The sequence below is a fragment of the Pempheris klunzingeri genome, chromosome 17, assembly GCF_042242105.1.
Source record: "Pempheris klunzingeri isolate RE-2024b chromosome 17, fPemKlu1.hap1, whole genome shotgun sequence".
Lineage (NCBI taxonomy): Eukaryota > Metazoa > Chordata > Actinopteri > Acropomatiformes > Pempheridae > Pempheris > Pempheris klunzingeri.
Genome location: NC_092028.1, coordinates 13,742,036 through 13,761,698, shown reverse-complemented (window position 1 = coordinate 13,761,698; position 19,663 = coordinate 13,742,036). Strand labels below are relative to the sequence as shown.

The following is a 19,663-nucleotide window of genomic DNA, read 5'->3' as shown; positions in this document are numbered from 1 at the left end:
TGTTACTTGCAGCAAATTATATGCACAAAGTTGAATTGGAAACAACACTGAGACCCAAGTTTCTTTAGTACATATCTTTATTCTTTAAGAATAGAATCAACACAGAATAGTTTTAATAACTCTCACCTATATATTAACTTCAGTACATACACAGAAAAAATATTTTGCAGCTTTTTTGGTGTATTGCCTGATGGCGTATGCATGGTTTTCTTTAGTATTCATTCCACTTGATGGTTTGATCAGGTCAAGTGGCCGTTGGCAGCTCTCTGTCAGCGGGAGCGCTCAGCCTTTCCTCTTCACCCTCCGCGTCTCAGCTCTCTCTCTGCTTCTGCCGCTCTCTGTAGCACTTTGTCCTTAGACTTTCCCTGGATAGGAAACACAAGCTCGTCAGATTGGTAATGGCTGAGGTTAAGTAAAAGTGTTAACGGTTAGCTTAATAGTCATTGAAGCTATAGTTAGCATCCGGCTAGGTTAGCTTAGCACAACCAAACAGCTTATCTGGTCAAAGATAACTAAACCCAACACCTAGCACCTGTAGTGCTCACTAGTTAACACAGGACAACTTATGTCTTGTTTAATTCGTACAAAACTCAAATGAATAATTCAAAACTGTTTTTTACAGGGTTATTATTATATGTGGGACAATTTGTTTGAGGAGACCAGTAACTTATGAAGTGTCCGTTGGTTGCTTGGCAACCGCTTACAACAAGGAAATGGTCTGATGCAACTAAAACAGCAAATTATCATTTGTACTAATTAATTGTCCGATTTACAGTAAGAATGGATTGGAAGGTGAACATCTGGAAGGCGCATTTATTTTTCCTTTGGACCTTTCTATGGTGGAGTCTCTGGGCAGGACAGCAAACTAGCACGTTTCCCAAAATATCTAATTTTAGTTATACACTAATGTAAAATATACTATTATTCTAATTTTTAGCATATCATCAGTAACACACTGTGTGAAAATGTATTGGCTGTAATATAAAACAGAAATTCTAGTTAAAGTTAATAGAAAACGTCTACACCTTGTGACGGCATTACATTTTTAAGCATTCATTTCAAATTTTCATGTGAGCAATATCAAAAAAATATGGAAAGCTTGCCTGCTTTTTTCATAATCACAATTTAACATACATGCAGAAATTTCCCAGCATCTCTTTGATTATGGCTTACCTTGTTAGCAGAATGCACAACATTAGTTTGAATACACTATTGTTAGACACCAGAAGGTACACGCAAAGTGTGCTAGCCAGCTTTTTACTATTTATACTGTCTGGGGATCTACAGGCTACTTTTAGCAATACAAGACAGCACCATTTTCAAGCTTCCAGCAATAAACATCTATGCAATACTGTGTATGATGTGGACACAAGTTATTACATTTCTAATAAGGATTTACAGGACAGGGGACAAAGTTAACAAAACATACACGCAAACACATAATGGACATTTTTGACAGAGTAACTTTAACATGCATAATATCCAGCATTAAACTTTCAAGATGAGCATGATGCAGAGTGCTTAAACCTTAAGCATGAGTCAGGGGGATACCTTGTTTTATTACAGGGGTATGAAGGAGGGGTAAACGTGTTTAGACTGGATTGTCAGAGAGGGAACGGTGAAAAAGAGCATCCAAGGAGAAGAAAATTAGATAAATGCCGTCAGAGTGAACAGATTAGAGGAAAGAGGGTGGGAGATAATTAAAACTGTGTCAGGGATAAGAAAAGAGGGAAAAGAGGTTAAAGCAACAGTTAAAATACATTGAAAGGCATTTAATTGGGAGGTACATTATTCCATAACATTCCATTGATTAATCTTATATTCTTACAAAATGAACAGAAAGGAGACATGGATGGCACAAGTTCAGGCTGAAATGGTAAACGTGGAGGATGAAGCATAGACAATATGTATATTTCAAAAGCGGGGCTAGCATTTTATACAGAATATACAGATTATAGACATCTAAATAGAAAGGAGTATACACATTTGTTTATAACACAAGCAATTGTCTGAACATCTAATTTATTGTTTAAAGTTGGTGACTCATAAATGCTTCACTCCCAACAAAATGGTTCAGAAAATTAAACGGTAAGCTTTTAAAATGACATAGAATCTCATATGAATGCACTTTATATCCCAGATTACTTTAAAATGACCCCAGTGTGTTAAGTGTGTTCAAGCTGCATGCACACTGCTAAATGACAACGTGGCCAGCATCAGTCACACCCAAAACCCCTTCAAAATGTGTTTACATGGTGCACGTGATCGCTTGTTTGCATACAGTGTCTATACCACAAACATCACAAAAACAGGTCACCCGTTTAACTTACCCTCCAGATATGTGCGAGCCACAAACTTGAGAAGCTCATCAATGAGGATGACGGGGAAGGAGAGCTTCAGCACCATCATCCACTGCTCCACATTCAAGTGAGTGAGCTTGAAGATCATCTGTGGATGAGAGCAGCGCTGTGTTGAAGATGCCAAACAACTAACAGTAAGAAACAGCTGTGTATTAATTATGCAGATTTATTATTATTACAGCTAATAGGAATACCCATGATCAATTTTAAAGAACAATGAATATCAATATAAATGTGGTATTCCCATTAAAGAATGTGTTTTAGTTTCTTGCTAGTAATCAGTGAACATCACATTGAAGTCATGATCATTGCTTCAGTTTGGTCACTTCAATTCATTTATTTTGAACATACTCCACTGAAAGTATTATCAGTGTGAAGAAAAAAAATAAATCTGAAAAAGTAGAAAAAGTTGCTGTATCACACCATTTAAGGAGTTCACCCTAAATGCCACCTCTGTTAGTAATTTGGGGCAAACTGAGCGGTGCGCTGTCTGTAAGTATTTAAGCAATGAGACTGTGAGAGAGAACATGGAGGTCGGAGAGGCGGTGTGTGTGAGGGAGGAGCAGCGGGAGATGGATGTAGTGCAGGAGGCCAGACTCACGGGCAGGGGGTCGACGTAGATGATCATGAAGTGAAGGGACATGGAGAGGCTCATGGCGCCCACCAGCCAGCCGTTGCTCCAGGGGGGCATGCGCACCAGGGACTGGTTCTCAGACAAGCTGGGGGTGGGGAGGAGGGGGTTGGATTGGGAGGCGGATGGGGTACTTTAATGCAGACCGAAAATGTGTGAGGGCACATGAAAGAGTGTCTGTGTGTTGAGGTGAACGTATGAAACAAAACGTGTGAAGAATAAGATATTAAATAGTGAATATTAAGGGAAAACTAGATTTGCATAAACAAATCACCACTGAGGAAGTTGTCAGTGTAGTTATCTACCAGAAATCATAATAATCACAAAAACCAATCTGCTGATATTTTGCTTGTATAAGATATTAGATAAGATGATATGTCCAAAAACAATATCAGTGGAAGAGGAAGTTTTCACACCCTTTAACAGTAAAAGTTATTATATCACAGTGTTAAAATACTGCCCAGCATTGAAAATGTTATAAAAGTACTTATTTAAGTTTTGTTGGCAAAATGCCTTTAAGGTATCAAAAGTACTCAATGCAAAAAAATGGCCTATGGAAGTATTATACTATTGTATTTCATTGTTTGCATTATTACCACTGATTTAAGTTGTACTGTAAGCAGCATTATGTCATAAACATGTGCAGCTAATATGAACTATTCTATATACTGTAGAAGGCTCATTATATATCTTAATTTCTAAAGTAACAACTATGGCTGACACATGAATGTAGTGGAGTTTCCCACTGAATTGTTGTGCGTGTGTTGTGTTATAAGGTGGCATAAAATCGACAGTCCACCACTGTGTAAAATATTTAAAAAAGGTGCCAATACCCAGAATGCCCAATGAGTTCACAGTGTAGTCAGACCTGTTCAGAGCGTTGCACATCTCGATGGTGACCAGCACGGACAGAGCCATGGTCATTGGAGGAGCAGCCTCGAACACCTCGCAGTGGATGGCAGCAAAGTCCTCGTTGTCCTCGCTGCACTGCATGAAGTGTGACTGACAGGGAAGACAGAAACACAAGTTCTCATTCACTAAAGTCTGGCACAGCGTCTGAGAAAGCGAAGATCCTTCCATGAAGTTCGCGGTGTGAGAGGACATCACAGAGGCATGAATTGTAGGAAAAATTCACCAATAACAGAGTGTTCAATGTTAAATACGAACCAGCTGGTGGAAGGTGACCATGGGGCCCTCGTCACAGTACAGGAACCACCAGGCAGCTGCAGCAACAGTTGCGGCACCAACATAACCTGAAGGAGATGTTATTGTGTTAAAATAAGAAAGTCTTTCATCCAAAGAATCAAACTATTTATCCACTACTGGATGGTGCTGAAGAATTGGATGATAATTTGCTGCGATTGTGTGACGGTGGATATGTTACCATGGTAACAACACCACTTAGATAAAAATTACAGATGCTTTCATGAACATTCAAGTCTTCTTTTAAATGACAGCTTTATAAGAAGTCTGTAGAGGCATTTCAGACAAACCAAACCTAAAAATGCTGCAATGTACAAGTGCTCCCACCAGCAGGGGGTGGGGGATTTACCTGCTGCATCAGTAGTAATAAAAACAGATCAAGATCTAAAGATAAAGGTGAAACATTCCATGTTCCTGCACTCACATGCCTCACTGGATGAGACAGTAACAGAGAGGGAGAGCGAGTACATAATGTGCTGTACCTCCAATGGCCAGGTATCTGAAGAAGAGCCAGCCGGAGATGAGGGGCTCTTTGGGGGAGCGGGGAGCTTTGCCCATGATGTCCAGGTCAGGGGGGTTGAAGCCCAGCGCGGTGGCGGGCAGGCCGTCAGTCACAAGGTTGACCCACAGCAGCTGGACGGGGATCAGAGCCTCGGGCAGACCCAGGGCAGCGGTCAGGAAGATGCTAAAGGAGTGAGCAAAGACTTGTGTGTTGGTGACTACGGCATTTTCCAGTTTCTGTTCAAATTCATTGCTACTATTCATTTCTACAGAGGAGGGGAAACTTTCTGACATGTCACACAGTTCACACTGGCTCACTCTGTCATGGCCCACTGGGACACCTGAAGAGAACTGAGCCATCGTCAAGGAGGTTTATTTCACCTTTGCTTTTCCTGTCACGTGAAAATGTCAGCTATGAAAAATGTCTATTATGTTGAGTTAATGTTCTGATCAGTGGAGCCCAACTGTTTTGGCCCTTAAAACAAAGTGATACCTACTTATCATAAAGTAATACATCCAAATAATAAATAATTCACGAGAAAACAAAGTGAAGATTAAAAGAGCACCTGAAAAATTAAACATTATTTGGTGCAGCAGAAATACTCACCAGACGACCTCGCCCACATTGGAGGAGATGAGGTAGCGGATGAACTGCTTCATGTTGTTGTAAATGGCTCTGCCCTCCTCAACAGCGGACACAATGGAAGAGAAGTTGTCGTCAGCCAGGACCATCTCAGAGGCAGACTTGGCAACGGCAGTGCCAGAGCCCATGGCGATGCCAATCTCCGCCTTCTTCAAGGCAGGGGCATCGTTCACTCCGTCACCAGTCTAGGAAAATAAGGAGGGATAATGTATTAACCTGATAACTTATCATATTGTCCGATCCTATAGTTCAAGTCCAAAGGTTTCATTCTGTTTTAAGTACAAAGCACATGAGCTCTATTCTTCTTCTCACCATGGCAGTAATCTCATCAAAGCCTTGCAGGAACTCAACGATCTTAGACTTGTGGGATGGTTCCACTCTGGCAAAGCAGCAAGCCTTTCGCACGGCAGCCTTCTGTTCATATGGAGGAAGGTCATCGAACTCCCGACCAGTGAAGGCCTTGCTGGTGACGTCCTCGTCCTCAGAGAAGATGCCAATACGACGGCAGATGGCAACAGCTGTGCCTTTGTTGTCACCTTTGGGCGACGGCAATGAAAATTTGAAGCTTGCTTGATTTCTTATACAAAGAGAGCAAAATACTGTGTGTATAATGTGTGTACTGACCAGTGATCATGATCACACGGATGCCAGCAGCCCTGCAAAGCTCGATGGAGCTCATAACTTCCTTACGAGGAGGGTCAAGCATGCCAACGCAGCCCACAAAGGTCAAGTCAGTCTGGAGAAAAAAAGAAAGCAACATGTTTCCTTGGAGCTACTTGAAAGCAGGAAAATAAACTACTGCAGCATTTAACTATTCTTTTAATAAATAAAAAGTAATGTAATTTCCAGTTACAACAATCATATAATTGTTATACTCAGCCACCTGGGAGATTCTGTATGTTTGCACAATAACGTCTTCCATCTCTGCCTTTCTTTTCCTGTCCTCAGTCACCCACCTCATAGTCTGCAAACTTGGTGGAGTCCTCCAGGTTCATCTCCTCCTTCCTCAGTGGTGTGTCGCAGGTGGCCAGAGCCAAACAGCGGAGGGTGTCGCGCCCAGTGCCCCACTCCTTGATGACTGACAGGATGTGGTCTTTGACTGGGCCAGTCAGGGGCACACGGGTGGTGCCGACACGAACATACGTGCAGCGGTCAATGACGCCCTCTGGAGCACCCTGAGGATGCAGTTTACACAGTTGAGGCCCATCATTACCAACATCATTTATTTGTATAATTTAATGACTTAATTGACCTGAACTCCATTGAGACCGAGTGTTTTGAATTTAGCTTTACGTGGCGTGGCTGTTTTATTGTGCTGTCATAATTCCTGCTCTGAGGCCTTTATGAAGTCCCACGTTTAAATTTGTGCTGATGTTAACATTTAGCTCAGCATCACTGTGCCTGAGTGCAGCTTCACAGAGCTGCTAGTACGGCTGTAGACTCTTTGCCTCGCTCTGGTTGTGGCCTCATGGAGCTTTTGTATTTTCTTTGTGTTGTGTATTTTACGCCACACACTCACTTTGACAAACATCTTGTTTCCCACAGGGGCTTTAGCGGACTTGGCAGGAGAGCAATAGACTGACATGGACTTCCTGTCTCTGGAGAACTCCAGGGTGAACTCCTTCCTCATCAGCTGCTTGATCACCTGTTAGAAAATGAAGGAGAAGAAGGTGAACTGGAGGAAAAGGATCACAAATCAAGGTTGTGTGTTAAACCACTGTTTATGTTTATTATGTTTCATACTGATTAACCCTCCAAATAACCACTTGGAGGCAGTGGAGCACTATTAAATTTGTTAATTCCTAAATGGATATAGCTGTCAAGCGTGAATTTAAAACTGTAAAAACTAAGGTAATGCTTTCATTTTGAGAAAACCTTACACTAATATGTCTTTGTATTGAAGATAACACACAACATACTGTATGGAGTCTTTTGTGGACTTACGGCACAGCAAGCGTTTGCCCTCTCCACCTTGGACAGGCCACGCACTTCAGTGTTGAACACGTTCATCTTCTCCACCAAACAGCACAGGGCTGTTTCAGTAGCCTCACCCACTTTCTCATAAATACCCTTGGACTGCACCATGGAGACAAAAGAGGGAATCGTTTTACATGTACAAGTTGGTAGTGCGTTACATGTAAACATAAATGCCGTAAACACAAATGTTTCCTGGAGGCTCTGCAGACCTCGTTGTAGTCCAGAGAAGAGTCGTTGCACAGAGCACAGATAGTAGCCAGCTCAACCAGCCCATCGTACTGTCCGCACTTCATGGACGCGCCATTCTTTGTACTGGTTAAAAAAAAGATGGACAAAAATATTTAGTCAGTGTATAGTTGTCAAGAATGGGTTATGCTTTTTATGTGTGCGCATTAACTCTGAACTCTTTTGACACTTACACTTCTCCCTCTGGGGTGTACTTTGAGCCTGAGATGTCAAACTGACCGAGTGCAACATTGTCACCGTCGACTTTATCAATGATGAACATCTGCATGGAAAAGAAAATTAGGGCTGCACTGATTTTCAGTTACCAGCAACGTTGTTGAACTGAGAGTGAATGTCATTATATATGTGCATGTGTGATCTCACATCTGCGAGTAGGAACCCACCTTAGTTACACACATCTGGTTGGTGGTGAGGGTGCCGGTCTTGTCGGAGCAGATGACTGAGGTGCAGCCCAGGGTCTCCACTGAGGGCAGGCTTCTGACGATGGCGTTCTTCTTGGCCATACGGCGTGTTCCCAGAGCCAGGCAGGTGGTGATGACAGCGGGCAGGCCTGTGATTGGACAGAGATTAGACAGAGAGGTATTGGATGAAATTGCTTCTCAACAGGAAGGATGTGTTGGGAGGTGGACAAAACATTAAGAGAATTGGGTGATGAGAAACATTTCTGCTCAAAACCACCTGGACTTTAGGGACTCTGCCACTGGGCAGGCTGACAAAAGTGGTGCTCCCTACACTGCTCATAACGCAGCAGCTGGAGAACATCCAAACTACTGTGTCCTCACAGGTATTCCTGCAGGAGGGGGCTGCTGCAAGCCATTCAGTCAGATCTGTTCAGATTCTTGGCAAATAACAACTGTGACAATGGTCTGGAGCGTGTCCAGTTTAGTGACATTATGGTGCCATCTATGTTTGCAGATGATGTTGTCCTTTTGGCATCATCAGACTGTGGCCTCTGATGAGAACTGGCTCTGTGGTGCGACAGGGAGGAGTGTGAGCACATCCAAATCTCAGACGGTTTCAGTCCAAGAATATTTAATTTGTCCTGTTCATCTGGCAAAAAAAGTAACAGGAGTTTGATGACCTTTAAGGTCCTAAATTAAACCAGTTAGATGTAAAGACAGAGCTGAGTAAGTATGGAAGCTCATTATTAACTGCACAAACGTCTTTCCAACTTTAATCTATTATTAGAGTTGGGTTGTGACCAAAAGAATCAGATGAAGAAAAAAAACAATGTTTGGCTTCCTGTCTGTACCAAACAGCTGCTTCTCCAAGTTAATTGGAGCCAGATAAGCTGCTTCAGCCACCTGCTGGAGATGCTCCGTTAGGAGTATTTCAGAAAAAAAAAACGGCCAGGCAGATATACCAGGCCAGACCAGGAAAGATGAATGAACATCTCCTGTTGGCCTGTGAGCACTGACGAAGTTAAGGAAGAAGAGAAAATGATGGTGTTTATCCTCACTTTCCACCAATAAAACAAAAAATGAAGGTGGAAGTTTGTATTCTCATTAGTTTGGTGCTTCAAAACATAAACCTACAAAATAACGAAGAGGATCAACAAAACTGGATAGTTGATACCTTGATGAAATCAGCTTAACAAAAATCATTACACGCATTGTTCTCTCTTGTCAAAACCTTCTGCCTTTTAATGGGCCGATAGCTACAGTGTCGTATAGATGAGCTAACCGAGATGAATCTTAGATATGATAATCTTCTTGGGCAACCCAATGAAAGTTAATCCCAGGGGTTTACCTTCAGGGATGGCGGCCACAGCCAGAGCCACAGCAATCTTAAAATAGTAGATAGCACCACGGAACCAGGAGCCGCCATGGACGGGGTCATTGAAATGGCCAATGTTGATTATCCACACAGCAACACAAATGAGGGAGATGACCTGGAGGACAGACAGTCAGCGGGATGAGTGAGAGATGGTAGTTATAGCTCTATCTTATATTTTGAAATAAATTAATTCTAAGAAATTTTAAACAGTATCAAGTTTTATATTTTTTACAAAATGAATAAATAAATAAGAAATGTCACCATGGCGATACAGTGTCAAAAAGCCTTTTTTTTCCCCGTCTGTCTAACTAACCTTGGAGAGCTGCTCTCCAAACTCGTCCAGTTTCTGCTGCAGGGGGGTCTTCTCCTGCTCAGTGGCAGCCATCTGGTCACGAATCTTACCGATCTCAGTGGAGACGCCTGTTGCAATGGCAATACCAGTGGCTTTTCCAGCGGCAATGTTGGTGCCCTGAACAGAGAAGGAGAATGGTTTGGTTTTGAGTGAAATTTCTCAACAGCAATCGGATGGATTAGAATGAAATGGGGTTCATTCATCTTTCCCTCAGGATTAATTGTGATAACTTTGGTGATTCCCAACATCATCAGGTCCAAAATAAATTTGTCCAATACTTTGGTTTACAACCACATATCAGTAAAAGCAGTGACATTCCCATCAAACTCTAATGGGAATTGCAGCAACTTAGTTTAAACAAAAAACATGAAAACACACAAAAAGATTTAGAGGTTACGTAAAACACCTGCACTCCTTTGTGGTTAGTGCTAATTAGTGAATGTTAGCATGTTAAACTGCTACGATATATCACTAAACATCAGCATGTTAGCATAGTTATTGTGAGCCATGTTCAGTCACTGCCGTTATTCTGCTAAGTGTCCTTTTCACAGCATTTTGACTTGTTATAGTAAGAAAAGTACATGTGTTATTTATAACTTCAACAATGTTCTCTGTTTTAGTGAACCAGCATGAATAAAACCAGGACCCTGAAACGGAGGCAGCTAAATGGAATTCAGCCATCATTCATTTTACTGTCAAAATGTCTGTTGTGAAAAAAAATTGGTTTATTTGGTGAAGGGAGGGGGACACTTATAGGGCTGAGAAGAAAATGAACAGTAAGGTGAGTTTGTCAGGGTTTAGCAAGACGCAGGAAAAAGACTCACAGAGAACAACATGTTCTTCTTGTCCTGGTTGACGGCTCGCATGTCTGGGACGGAATCAGTGTGTTTGATCACGCTGACCGACTCACCTATAGGAGGCACAAGATTAGGGTGGGGTGGTCAGGTAAAGAGGCAGGCAGCAAAGAGACATCATCGCATCTCTGGTAACACCCACCAGTGAGAATGGACTGGTCCACACGCAGGGTTGTAGACTTGATGGAGATGATCCTGATGTCAGCTGGTACTTTGTCACCAACTAGTGTCCACACACACACACACACACACACAGATATGCAGAAAAGTTTAGAATTAACTTCATTTGATTTAGGCCTTTTACTTTAAACGATTGATTTATTTTGCTGTCTGTGCAGGATTACAGCACAAACAGCTTCATATCAGTCGGACTGCAGCATTACAGCAGTATGGACGGAGGGGGGGTTGATTGACTGGTTTTAGCACTCTGGATGGATAGTGTTGTTGTTGAAAACCGATACCACAGACAGAGACAGAGAGAGAGGGAGACCTTGGGGAGAACATGAAATGAAAAGAACAGGTGTACGGCAAACAGAGGGGGAGACAGAGGAGCGAGTCCGGCCGTCGATATTAAGTGTATTTATACTCAAGCTTGTTTTTTTTCTTCCCACAGCAAGTTCCTTCAGTTCCCCTCCACCCCTTTTTTCTGTGACTGCCTTAAAAGGGCCCATGTTCAATCTCAAGGACGTCAGGAGCCTTGTGCTCACACACACTCATGCACGTGACTCTTTTGAAGTATATGAGCTTCGGAGTAGCTACATGACGCTGAGAAGCATTATATGTGTGATTTGACCTTCACAGGCAAGCAGAGACAATCCTTCGCAACATCAGAATTGTTGCTTCTGAATTTAATTTTGGCTCCATTTTTAATATTTACTAAGCATGATAACCACTCAAGTGAGGACACAACACACAGAGACATGAACATGCAATCTCATTATTTCAGATAATCATTTGGTCCACTGCTCCAAATACCACAAACAGCATAAAACAACAACAGAGCAGCCTCCATTGTAGACTACAACAAAATCAGAATAAAACCCATTAAATAATTTGAGACCTGTCAATGTTAGAAAAAACACAAGTTCACTGATTAACTTAACTAACTAACTTACACCTGAACTGCACTGACAACATATCAATAGAATGATACAATACGACAGAATAATAAAAAGTCAAAAGTAAAAAAAATAGCAGACCACATCGCTAGAAAGAAATTTGATCTAAAAGTGTCAGAGTGCAACTGACCAGCTGAGAGACCAGTAGATTAAACCTGCATATTAAACAAGCCGATGACTTGAGGAATAAAAGAGGTGTCATATCTGCTTGTTTTGAGGGTTTTTATTGGTTCAGTTGTTGCTGTGTCTGAATTTGGGATGGGCAGTGTCATGTAGGATCATTTTGAATTTTTGAAGGATGAGCTTAGTGTACAGGCTGGCGACTGTCTCTTGATCAATGCCTCTTGATTTTCTCTGCTGTCCTGACTTGTCATTGCAGCCTGGTTTGGTTGTGTGTGTGCATGTTGTCGAGCACACAGGTAAAACCAAAAGACAGTACAGTCAAAGTATTTGTAAAATCTGACATTTCAAGTTTTCAAGGTTTTGTAAAAAGTGCATTGGCTGCTGCAATTTCCTGATTTTTGAAGTGGCGCAGTCCCCAAAGTTGAGTTTGTTGTCTGTTTCAGTTCCGAGGTTGCGACCACTTCCACTGTTTCATCAGTGATTTTCATAACTTTTTTATTTCTTCTGAAATCATTTTCATCTCTTCATTTTCTTTAAATTTAATGTAGGGTTTGTTTCAGTGAGTTGGCCTTGACCTTTAACCCCTGTATGACTGAACTCAGTAGATTTGAGTCATACGGCAATGTTACACTCTAAACTGTGACTGTTGATGTCTCCTTCAGTAAGTATTCATAGTTTGTGACCCTGAAGATCAGTTGTTACAATTGTTCTTTAAGTGTTTACAGTGACTGAATAGACTTTTAGTTCATGCAGCAGGTACAACAGTGAAAAGGAAGCCCTCCCGTGTTGGGACTCTTACCGGAAACCTCCACCACATCACCAGGGACGATCTCCCTGGCCTTGATTCTCTGCACGCTCTTCCTGTCCGCCCGGTAAACTTTCCCCATCTCAGGCTCGTACTCCTTCAGAGCCTCAATGGCACTCTCTGCATTTCGCTCCTGTTGCAAAAATAAACACAGAACAAAACGTGAAATATGGTCATTTTGACCTCCCTGAACATGCCAACTGAGGACAAACTCAGCCAGAGTGTCTGTCAGTCCTTTTTATGTGTTAAAGAAGTAAACTTCACACATCAACATTGTGAAACATTAAACTACTGTAGAGTCATGTCAAGTCAATTTTATCTATGTAGCACAAAATCACAACTTTGTCTCAGAGGGGTTTACTGAACAATGTACAAGCACCATATTTACCTTTCCAGCAATGTTTTTTTTGTTGTTATGAAAAATCACAAATACAGAAATATCTAAAGGGAAATTACCAAAACAGATTTAGATTTAGATACAGGAAAAACGAGTTTGGACTTAGTCTGTAGTTTTCATCTTTATAGAGGGAGTTATTCATGAAGAGTATCCCAACATTAGCTGATCTTTGAGAGGATGCAACTTCCCAGAATTCCTGTTTATGGTACTAAACCAAAGTCATATAGTGCCCAAGATTAAAACGTAGCACACACACAGATCTCTGATGAAGGCCACTGGGCTGAAACATTACTGTGCGTGTTGACATGGCCAGAATAAAAGGGTGACATTGAGTTTTGTCAGATTTGTCACGAGTAGTTTGTCCGGTCAAAATATTTCAGAATGCACAGCAGTAGAAAGGTAACAACATCACCGGACTAACGGGATGTTGAATTATAGTTTTAAAAGCTAGAACTGTTTTCAATTCAGTCTTCAGTGACGATCACGTGTGCTTGCAGTGTGAAGTGTCCGTGTGCTGAACAACAGGTTGCTCAGAGCCGTCAAACAGGCTGATGTTCGCTTCGCTCTGTGGTTTCTTCCAAGGCTGCCCTCGGCCACCTCAAAGTGTAAAGCCCAACTTATGCCAGCCGCCCTCCCTCTCCCCTCTCTCCCCCATACCCCCCATGTGTGAATCCTTGTGCATAGTTTCCAAATGACTGCCGCAGGGTTGATATGAACCCCCCTACCACGCACACACACCCGAGGCCTGTGGTAACCTGATCGTCCCTCTGTATTTTTACTGTGGATTGCACAGTGTGGATTGTAACAAAGTGGACTACAGTCAGAGCCTTCAAGGCAGGATGAGTCCCAGTCTGCCACAGGCCCCCCTCCCCTCCTCACCCCTCTCCCCTCCACTCGCCCCTGTTAGCTTAACCTTTCACCTTTTCACCTCGTGCTGACGTCAGGCCTCTCATTCTGGATTCCCTTGAACTTTGAGCTCACGGCCGCTGCTCTGGAAGGAGCATGTGCTCGCCGTAAAGGACACGGACTGCAACCTGAACACGCCGCTATCATGTGTGATTTATTGTGTGTGACTGTTACTAAGTATAAGAGTCTATTTAGGTGTGTGTAAAAGACAGCATTCAGGAGCAGGTATGTGTCCTTGTGATTGCAATTGTTCCTCTATGTGTGTGTGTGTGTGTGTGTGTGTGTGTGTGTGTGTGTGTGTGTGTGTGCACCCACTGACCTGCCACACTCCAACGACAGCGTTTGCAATGAGGATGAGGAGGATGACGAAGGGCTCGACAAAGGCAGTGACAGTTTCCTCACCTTCCTCGAACCAGGCCAGCACCTTAGAGACACAGAGAGGCATGTTAGACATTTTAAAGCACAAATTTGAGAGAAAACATTATTTACTTTATGCATGTTAATGATGTTGTCACATACAAATCGAAAACTTTATACGAGAGATAAAGAGATTTAATACTTCACAGTTTTGGACTGTTGGTCAATAAAAACGAGATACTTATTGGTATAATTTTGGGCTCTGGAACTTGTGACAGGCAGTTTTCACTATTTCCTGACACCAATTATTTGACAGAAAATAATCATTGGCTGCAGCCATAATATGATCTTTATACTGAATATCCTCTTAATGCTTTTAATGATGGATCCACTTGTGGCTCTGTAAGGGTTGAAGAGGTTAATCAGATAATGAAGCTAAAGTAATGCATTATGACTGCCGGTAAGCCTGCGATACTCTGCACGATACACCAAATGTCTTAAAGTTTGCAGCGCACCTGTTGCTCAGTGTTACAGTAGAATAAAACATATGCATTAAATAGAGTAGCTGTTTATGGCAGTTACGGACCATTACTGGATCAGATGACATTGTTGTGCCTCATGTCATCGTATTTGTGAAGTCTTTCCTCTGCCCCACATGTGACGTGACTATTTTCCAAACCTATAGTCATAACACGTGCGCTCCCCTGTGAGCGGGACCCCCATGTTTCTAACACAGGTCTGTTTCGGAAAGGCTTCGTGTTGACATTGACACAGATTAGTTGCAGGCCAGCAGAGCACAGAGCTAACCAGGGAGACAGAGACGAGAAGGAGACCCATCCTTCTCTTCTAGCATTTAACGTTTCACTCTGTGTTTTTCATTCGCCTGCTTTTCATCTCGCATCTTCTCTCCGCCTTTTCCAAAAGCGGGCTGCCTCTCTCCGGTCTGTCTTCACCCCGCTGCTCTTCAAAGACACAATCGATCTCCAGGGTGAGAGTCAGAGCCTGTCAGCACGTCGTGGTGGCACGACATTCCTGTGTGTATGAATAGGGCGAGCGTGTATCTGCAGTATTTAGTGTTCTCTCTTTTAGAAACCATATACGACTCTGAATCTATTGCTCTCGTTTGTCATCGTAACAAACAATGCCATTGTGCAACCCAATCTCCACCCCTCCTCCTCCATGTGTCTCACTCTCTCCTGCTGCTGCAAGCCATCCCTCGTTCCTTCCATCCCTGACCTTTGTCCAAGGATACAGTTTCTCGTCCTGGCTTGAGACTTTCTTAAAATAAAGCTCCTGCCATGCATATGGGCGCGCACACACACACACACACACACACACACGCACACACATGCATACAGCCACTCTCTCTTTCTGTCTTTTTCTTTATCTTGCTCCCTCTATTTCACACACACACACACACACACACACACACACACAAAGAGCCGTCAGACCTTCTAAGGCCATAGTAACAGCTGTGCAGGGAGGCCAGAGGGCAGAGATCGAGGATTAAGACAATGTGTCCAGCCCGCTCTCCTCCACAAAACAGTTTTGGGGAGAGAGAGGAGGGAGGGAGAGAGAGGGATTCCTTGTGTAAATGAGAGTGAGGACACAGATCCAAATGTAATTTAATAACTCGAGTGTGTGAGTGTGTGTGTAATCGCAAAGAAAACAGGCGAGAGGGCAGAAAAGCTGCAGCTCACAGTTTGCACATCCTCATGTTGCTGTCAGGCTCTTTATTGCCCCTGAACATCCAATTCTTTAATCTCCAGTTTTTTTTTTTTATTCCTGTCACTTTATGAGGCTAGTTTCTGGAAATTACCTTGTTGGCAGTTAATTTATGACTTTCTTGCCTCTCAGTTAGCTCGTCCAGGATTAGCAGTCCTTTGATTCAGACTGAGCCAAACATCAACTTTAATATAGCCTAAACCTAAATGTTTGATTGGTGGTGCTTTAGATGGACACGTGGGAGCAAAGTCACAAAAGTCTTTAGTTATTGATACTGCCTTCTAATTGATCTCTCTCTGTGTGCTGAATGCAGAGTTTCAATTTTGCTGAAATGTCAAATATGAATAAAAAAAAGGGAATCAAGAGTTCTCAGGCTTCAATTTTACCAATAATCTTCTATACAATAATATAATCAAATCATCTATTAATGAAATCATATTTTACAAACTGTTCAGCTGCTTTGAACTTTAATATACAATCTATTTCTTCTTGCCTTTGCCCAGTATTTCACACTCACAGAAATGCTTAGTCATGTTTGGACTCTGTTATTGAGTTATTAAGTAAAGTAAATGCAAAGTAGGAAAAGTACTACATTGGTCACATACAAATATGTAGCACCTTTATCCAAACTCAAACAAATATCTTTGTGTTTTCACCACAGAACCCTTAAACACATGTCAAACCTTTGCAGGCTTCCTGCATGCACATACTGTACCGTGTGTACCACGTGGGTTTTGCAAATACAAATGCAGTGTATCATGTAAAGGGAAAAGTGAGCAAACTCACAAAAGAGATGCAGGCGGCCAGCAGCAAGATTCTGACCAACAGGTCCTCAAATTGTTCCACAACCAACTCCCAGATAGTCTTTCCTGATAGAAAAAAATACACAACATCACACACAGTATTCAAGTGTTCCCTGCAGTACATGTTAATATATGTATATATTTACCTGGTAAATGCTTATAATGTTATGTAATGCCACTATAATCTTGATTTTGTATGCCAGATTAAGATTAACCAATGGGAGTTTGGTAGGAAAAGCATTGATTGTGATGTAGCCGAAGACAGATTTGTTTTAGTGTAGTGATTCATTTTACTTCGACAACCTCAAAGATGACGCTGTCCTGCTTGTCTTTGGGTTTAGCTGTTAGACCACTGGTGCAGCTGGCATGGCAAATAATAATGATAGTTTGGGTTTAAAGGTCAACAAATTGAAGAAGCCATACGTCCAAGCCACATAAACTGTCTGTTCTTGGATCGTCCGATTTCTTTAGTTGTGTGAGGTGTGAACATATTAGTAGCGGTTTGGGTCAACAGAGCACGAAGCCAATGGCAGGTGTTAGATAAACAACTGTGTGACCTGTCATCACAGGAAGTGAGGACGACAGGTGCGTCCGGGTGCCCCAAAGTTAAAAGATGCACTCTGATCAAAAGCACATGTGATTCAAATAGAAATAATTGAAAAGCAGGTGTTTAAAGTGGACTCACCCTCCTCCGCTGGCAGCTCTGTGGGTGAAGAGAGACAAACATTACTAATAAAGCACAGCTGCTCGCCACATTTACTGCGCTGTCTTTAATGTTTGCAGCGTAAGAATAAGGGCACATTTACAAATCAAAGCACAACAAACTGAACAACATGTCACTATTGTCGAGCTCTAATCTAACACCCGTCCCTGAACTGAACCATTTATTAATGCTGAGCAGCAATTGGTTTGTTCGGGCCTCCTTGTCTCTCTGCCAGTTAACCACACAGATAGAGTGACTTTAGTAAGTGACCTTTGCAGTGACCCCAATTACTCTGTTATTCCTCTTTGCTGTTACTCTGTCAGCATCCATTTGACAGCTGAAATGCGCCGCACCAAAAACAGAGTCGCTGCAACCTGTTGAGCACAATTTAATGCAACGAAAGGTGCTTTTTACTGTATACTTGACTGTGTGTAAGATGCTCTAGTCCGGCACATATTTGTTACAAATTATCCTTTTTAACAGCAGACCTTTAGACAAGTGATAGAGGGAAAAACAGAAGTGTAATTAATGACATGAACATTAATTGCACATGTGCTTCTCCTGCTGTGACAAGTTTAAATGACCTATAGGATGCAGGTGTTTTCTAAACCCCCTCAATGGAAACAAAAGTCTGAGCTCTAGATCCACTTAAAAGCCCTTTATGGAGCTTTCAGCTGTATTTCACGGCCTTCCTCAGTGGCTATAATTGAGCAGTTTCCATCTGCTGAAAAAAAGCTATGAGATGAAGTTGGAGGTAAGTACGTAAGTAAGTTGACCTTGAGTTGAACTGTCAGGCTTCGATTCACTCAGTTTCAAAGTAAAAGATAAATAAAGAATTTAGCTAAGGCCAGTAGCGATTGTCAGCAACCTGAAACTCTAATGCACCTGCTCCACAAACATCGCCCCCCCCCCTTTTGTTTCCCTTGATTAGACCATCATCAAAAAGCCGCACATAGTGCTGGTTCATCTATCAGTCGACTTCTCCTCTCCTCTCCCTTCCCCCAGTGTCTGTTTCTGCTGTTTTATCTTTCTGAACCTCTCGGCCTCACAGTGTTTCTGCCTCCACTCTGTCTTCCAAGCTAAATCCAAATGATATCATACATGTGTGTTCTTCCTCCTGGACCTTCCCATCCTGCAATTCCTCAACCCCCTCATTCATTACGAATTGTTTGCATCCATCCATCCATCCATCATCTCACCGTTGAAGCCATACTTGTCCAGGTTCTTCTTAACCTGGTCAGGTGAGAGGCCGGTGTCTTCAGTGACGCCAAAGTAGGCCAGAACATCCGCTGACTCTTTGGTGTGTGCGTTCTCCATCCTCGCTGAAACGGAGAGGCTTCAGGACAGAGAGAAAACACAGAAACATTCACATCAGTCTGAGCAGCCCAGCTGGCCTGATACTGAAAGTTAAAACAATTGAAGCTGCGTTCACCCACCACTTTCTTGAAGTGTGGGATTGGGATTAAAAAGTGGCAACCCCCCTGCGTTCACGCTTGCTCTCTCTCTCTACCCCCTCTCTCTCTCTCTCTCTCTCTCTCTCTCTCTGGGCTGTTGCTCTCCTCTCGGAGCCCTGGACTGACAGAAAGTGCAACCCGGCAAACTGTCCTGAAAAGTTTTATACAGATGAAAAAGTGGTCTCATTGGTGCTTGCTCACCATGCACTCACCCCTCATTGGCTGAGATCATCACAAATAGGTGGGCAGGGAAGGCCCTGTGGTAAAGAATAGGCAGGGGGAGGTGGGGGAGGGCAACAACTGCAGGGGGGTCCACTGCCCCGGCAAGCTGGAAATAAGATGTGCATTAGAGAACATGCATGGTCAGGACAGTGAGGAGGGGCGACATAAAGGCTCTCTGAATGAGAGGTAGGGGACACTGATGAGCACAGTGCTACTTCACATGTATGTGAGCATGTTTGTGAGCCTGTGGTCAAATATATTAAAAAAGGAGAAAAGACTTTCCAGGGTATCAAGGACAACAGAAGTTTTCATTCTATACTATTTTTAAATGAATATGAATAGTATTATTTATATCTGGTTGCAACATTCCTCAATCAATTTCCATAATAAGCGTTTTCTGGTGGTGGAAATTATATTTACTCAAGTAAAGTCTTTACGTTAAGTACAAGTTTGAGGTATTTCACCTGAGCATTTCCATTTTGTTGTACTTTATACTTCTACTGTACT

General features: G+C 42.4%; 1 protein-coding gene across 1 annotated transcript; it reads right to left on the bottom strand.

Annotated features, from left to right (window-relative positions):
• Nucleotides 1–72: 72 nt before the first annotated feature.
• On the bottom strand, nucleotides 73–19,045 carry atp2a1 (ATPase sarcoplasmic/endoplasmic reticulum Ca2+ transporting 1). Its single transcript, XM_070847489.1, has 25 exons — nucleotides 18,917–19,045; nucleotides 18,680–18,816; nucleotides 17,463–17,480; nucleotides 16,761–16,843; nucleotides 14,212–14,316; nucleotides 12,584–12,722; nucleotides 10,686–10,766; nucleotides 10,514–10,599; nucleotides 9,651–9,806; nucleotides 9,311–9,452; nucleotides 7,945–8,111; nucleotides 7,735–7,823; nucleotides 7,525–7,627; nucleotides 7,283–7,414; nucleotides 6,858–6,983; nucleotides 6,295–6,513; nucleotides 5,963–6,074; nucleotides 5,651–5,874; nucleotides 5,303–5,523; nucleotides 4,677–4,879; nucleotides 4,159–4,244; nucleotides 3,860–3,993; nucleotides 2,962–3,079; nucleotides 2,331–2,448; nucleotides 73–365 (listed from the first exon to the last, which is right to left on the bottom strand). Exons 2-25 carry the CDS (start codon nucleotides 18,795–18,797, stop codon nucleotides 355–357), a joined length of 2,991 nt encoding a protein of 996 aa, XP_070703590.1. The 5' UTR covers nucleotides 18,798–18,816; nucleotides 18,917–19,045; the 3' UTR covers nucleotides 73–354.
• Nucleotides 19,046–19,663: the final 618 nt, after the last annotated feature.

Bases quoted from the DNA above. Each gene is read 5' to 3' on its own strand.
- atp2a1 (XM_070847489.1), bottom strand. From the start codon at position 18,797: ATGGAGAACGCACACACCAAAGAGTCAGCGGATGTTCTGGCCTACTTT. The intron at 9,453-9,650 runs GTTAGTTAGACA...TCTGTCCTCCAG, and splicing joins TTGGAGAGCAGCTCTCCAAG to GTCATCTCCCTCATTTGTGT. The intron at 5,875-5,962 runs GTCAGTACACAC...CGTCGCCCAAAG, and splicing joins CCGTGTGATCATGATCACTG to GTGACAACAAAGGCACAGCT.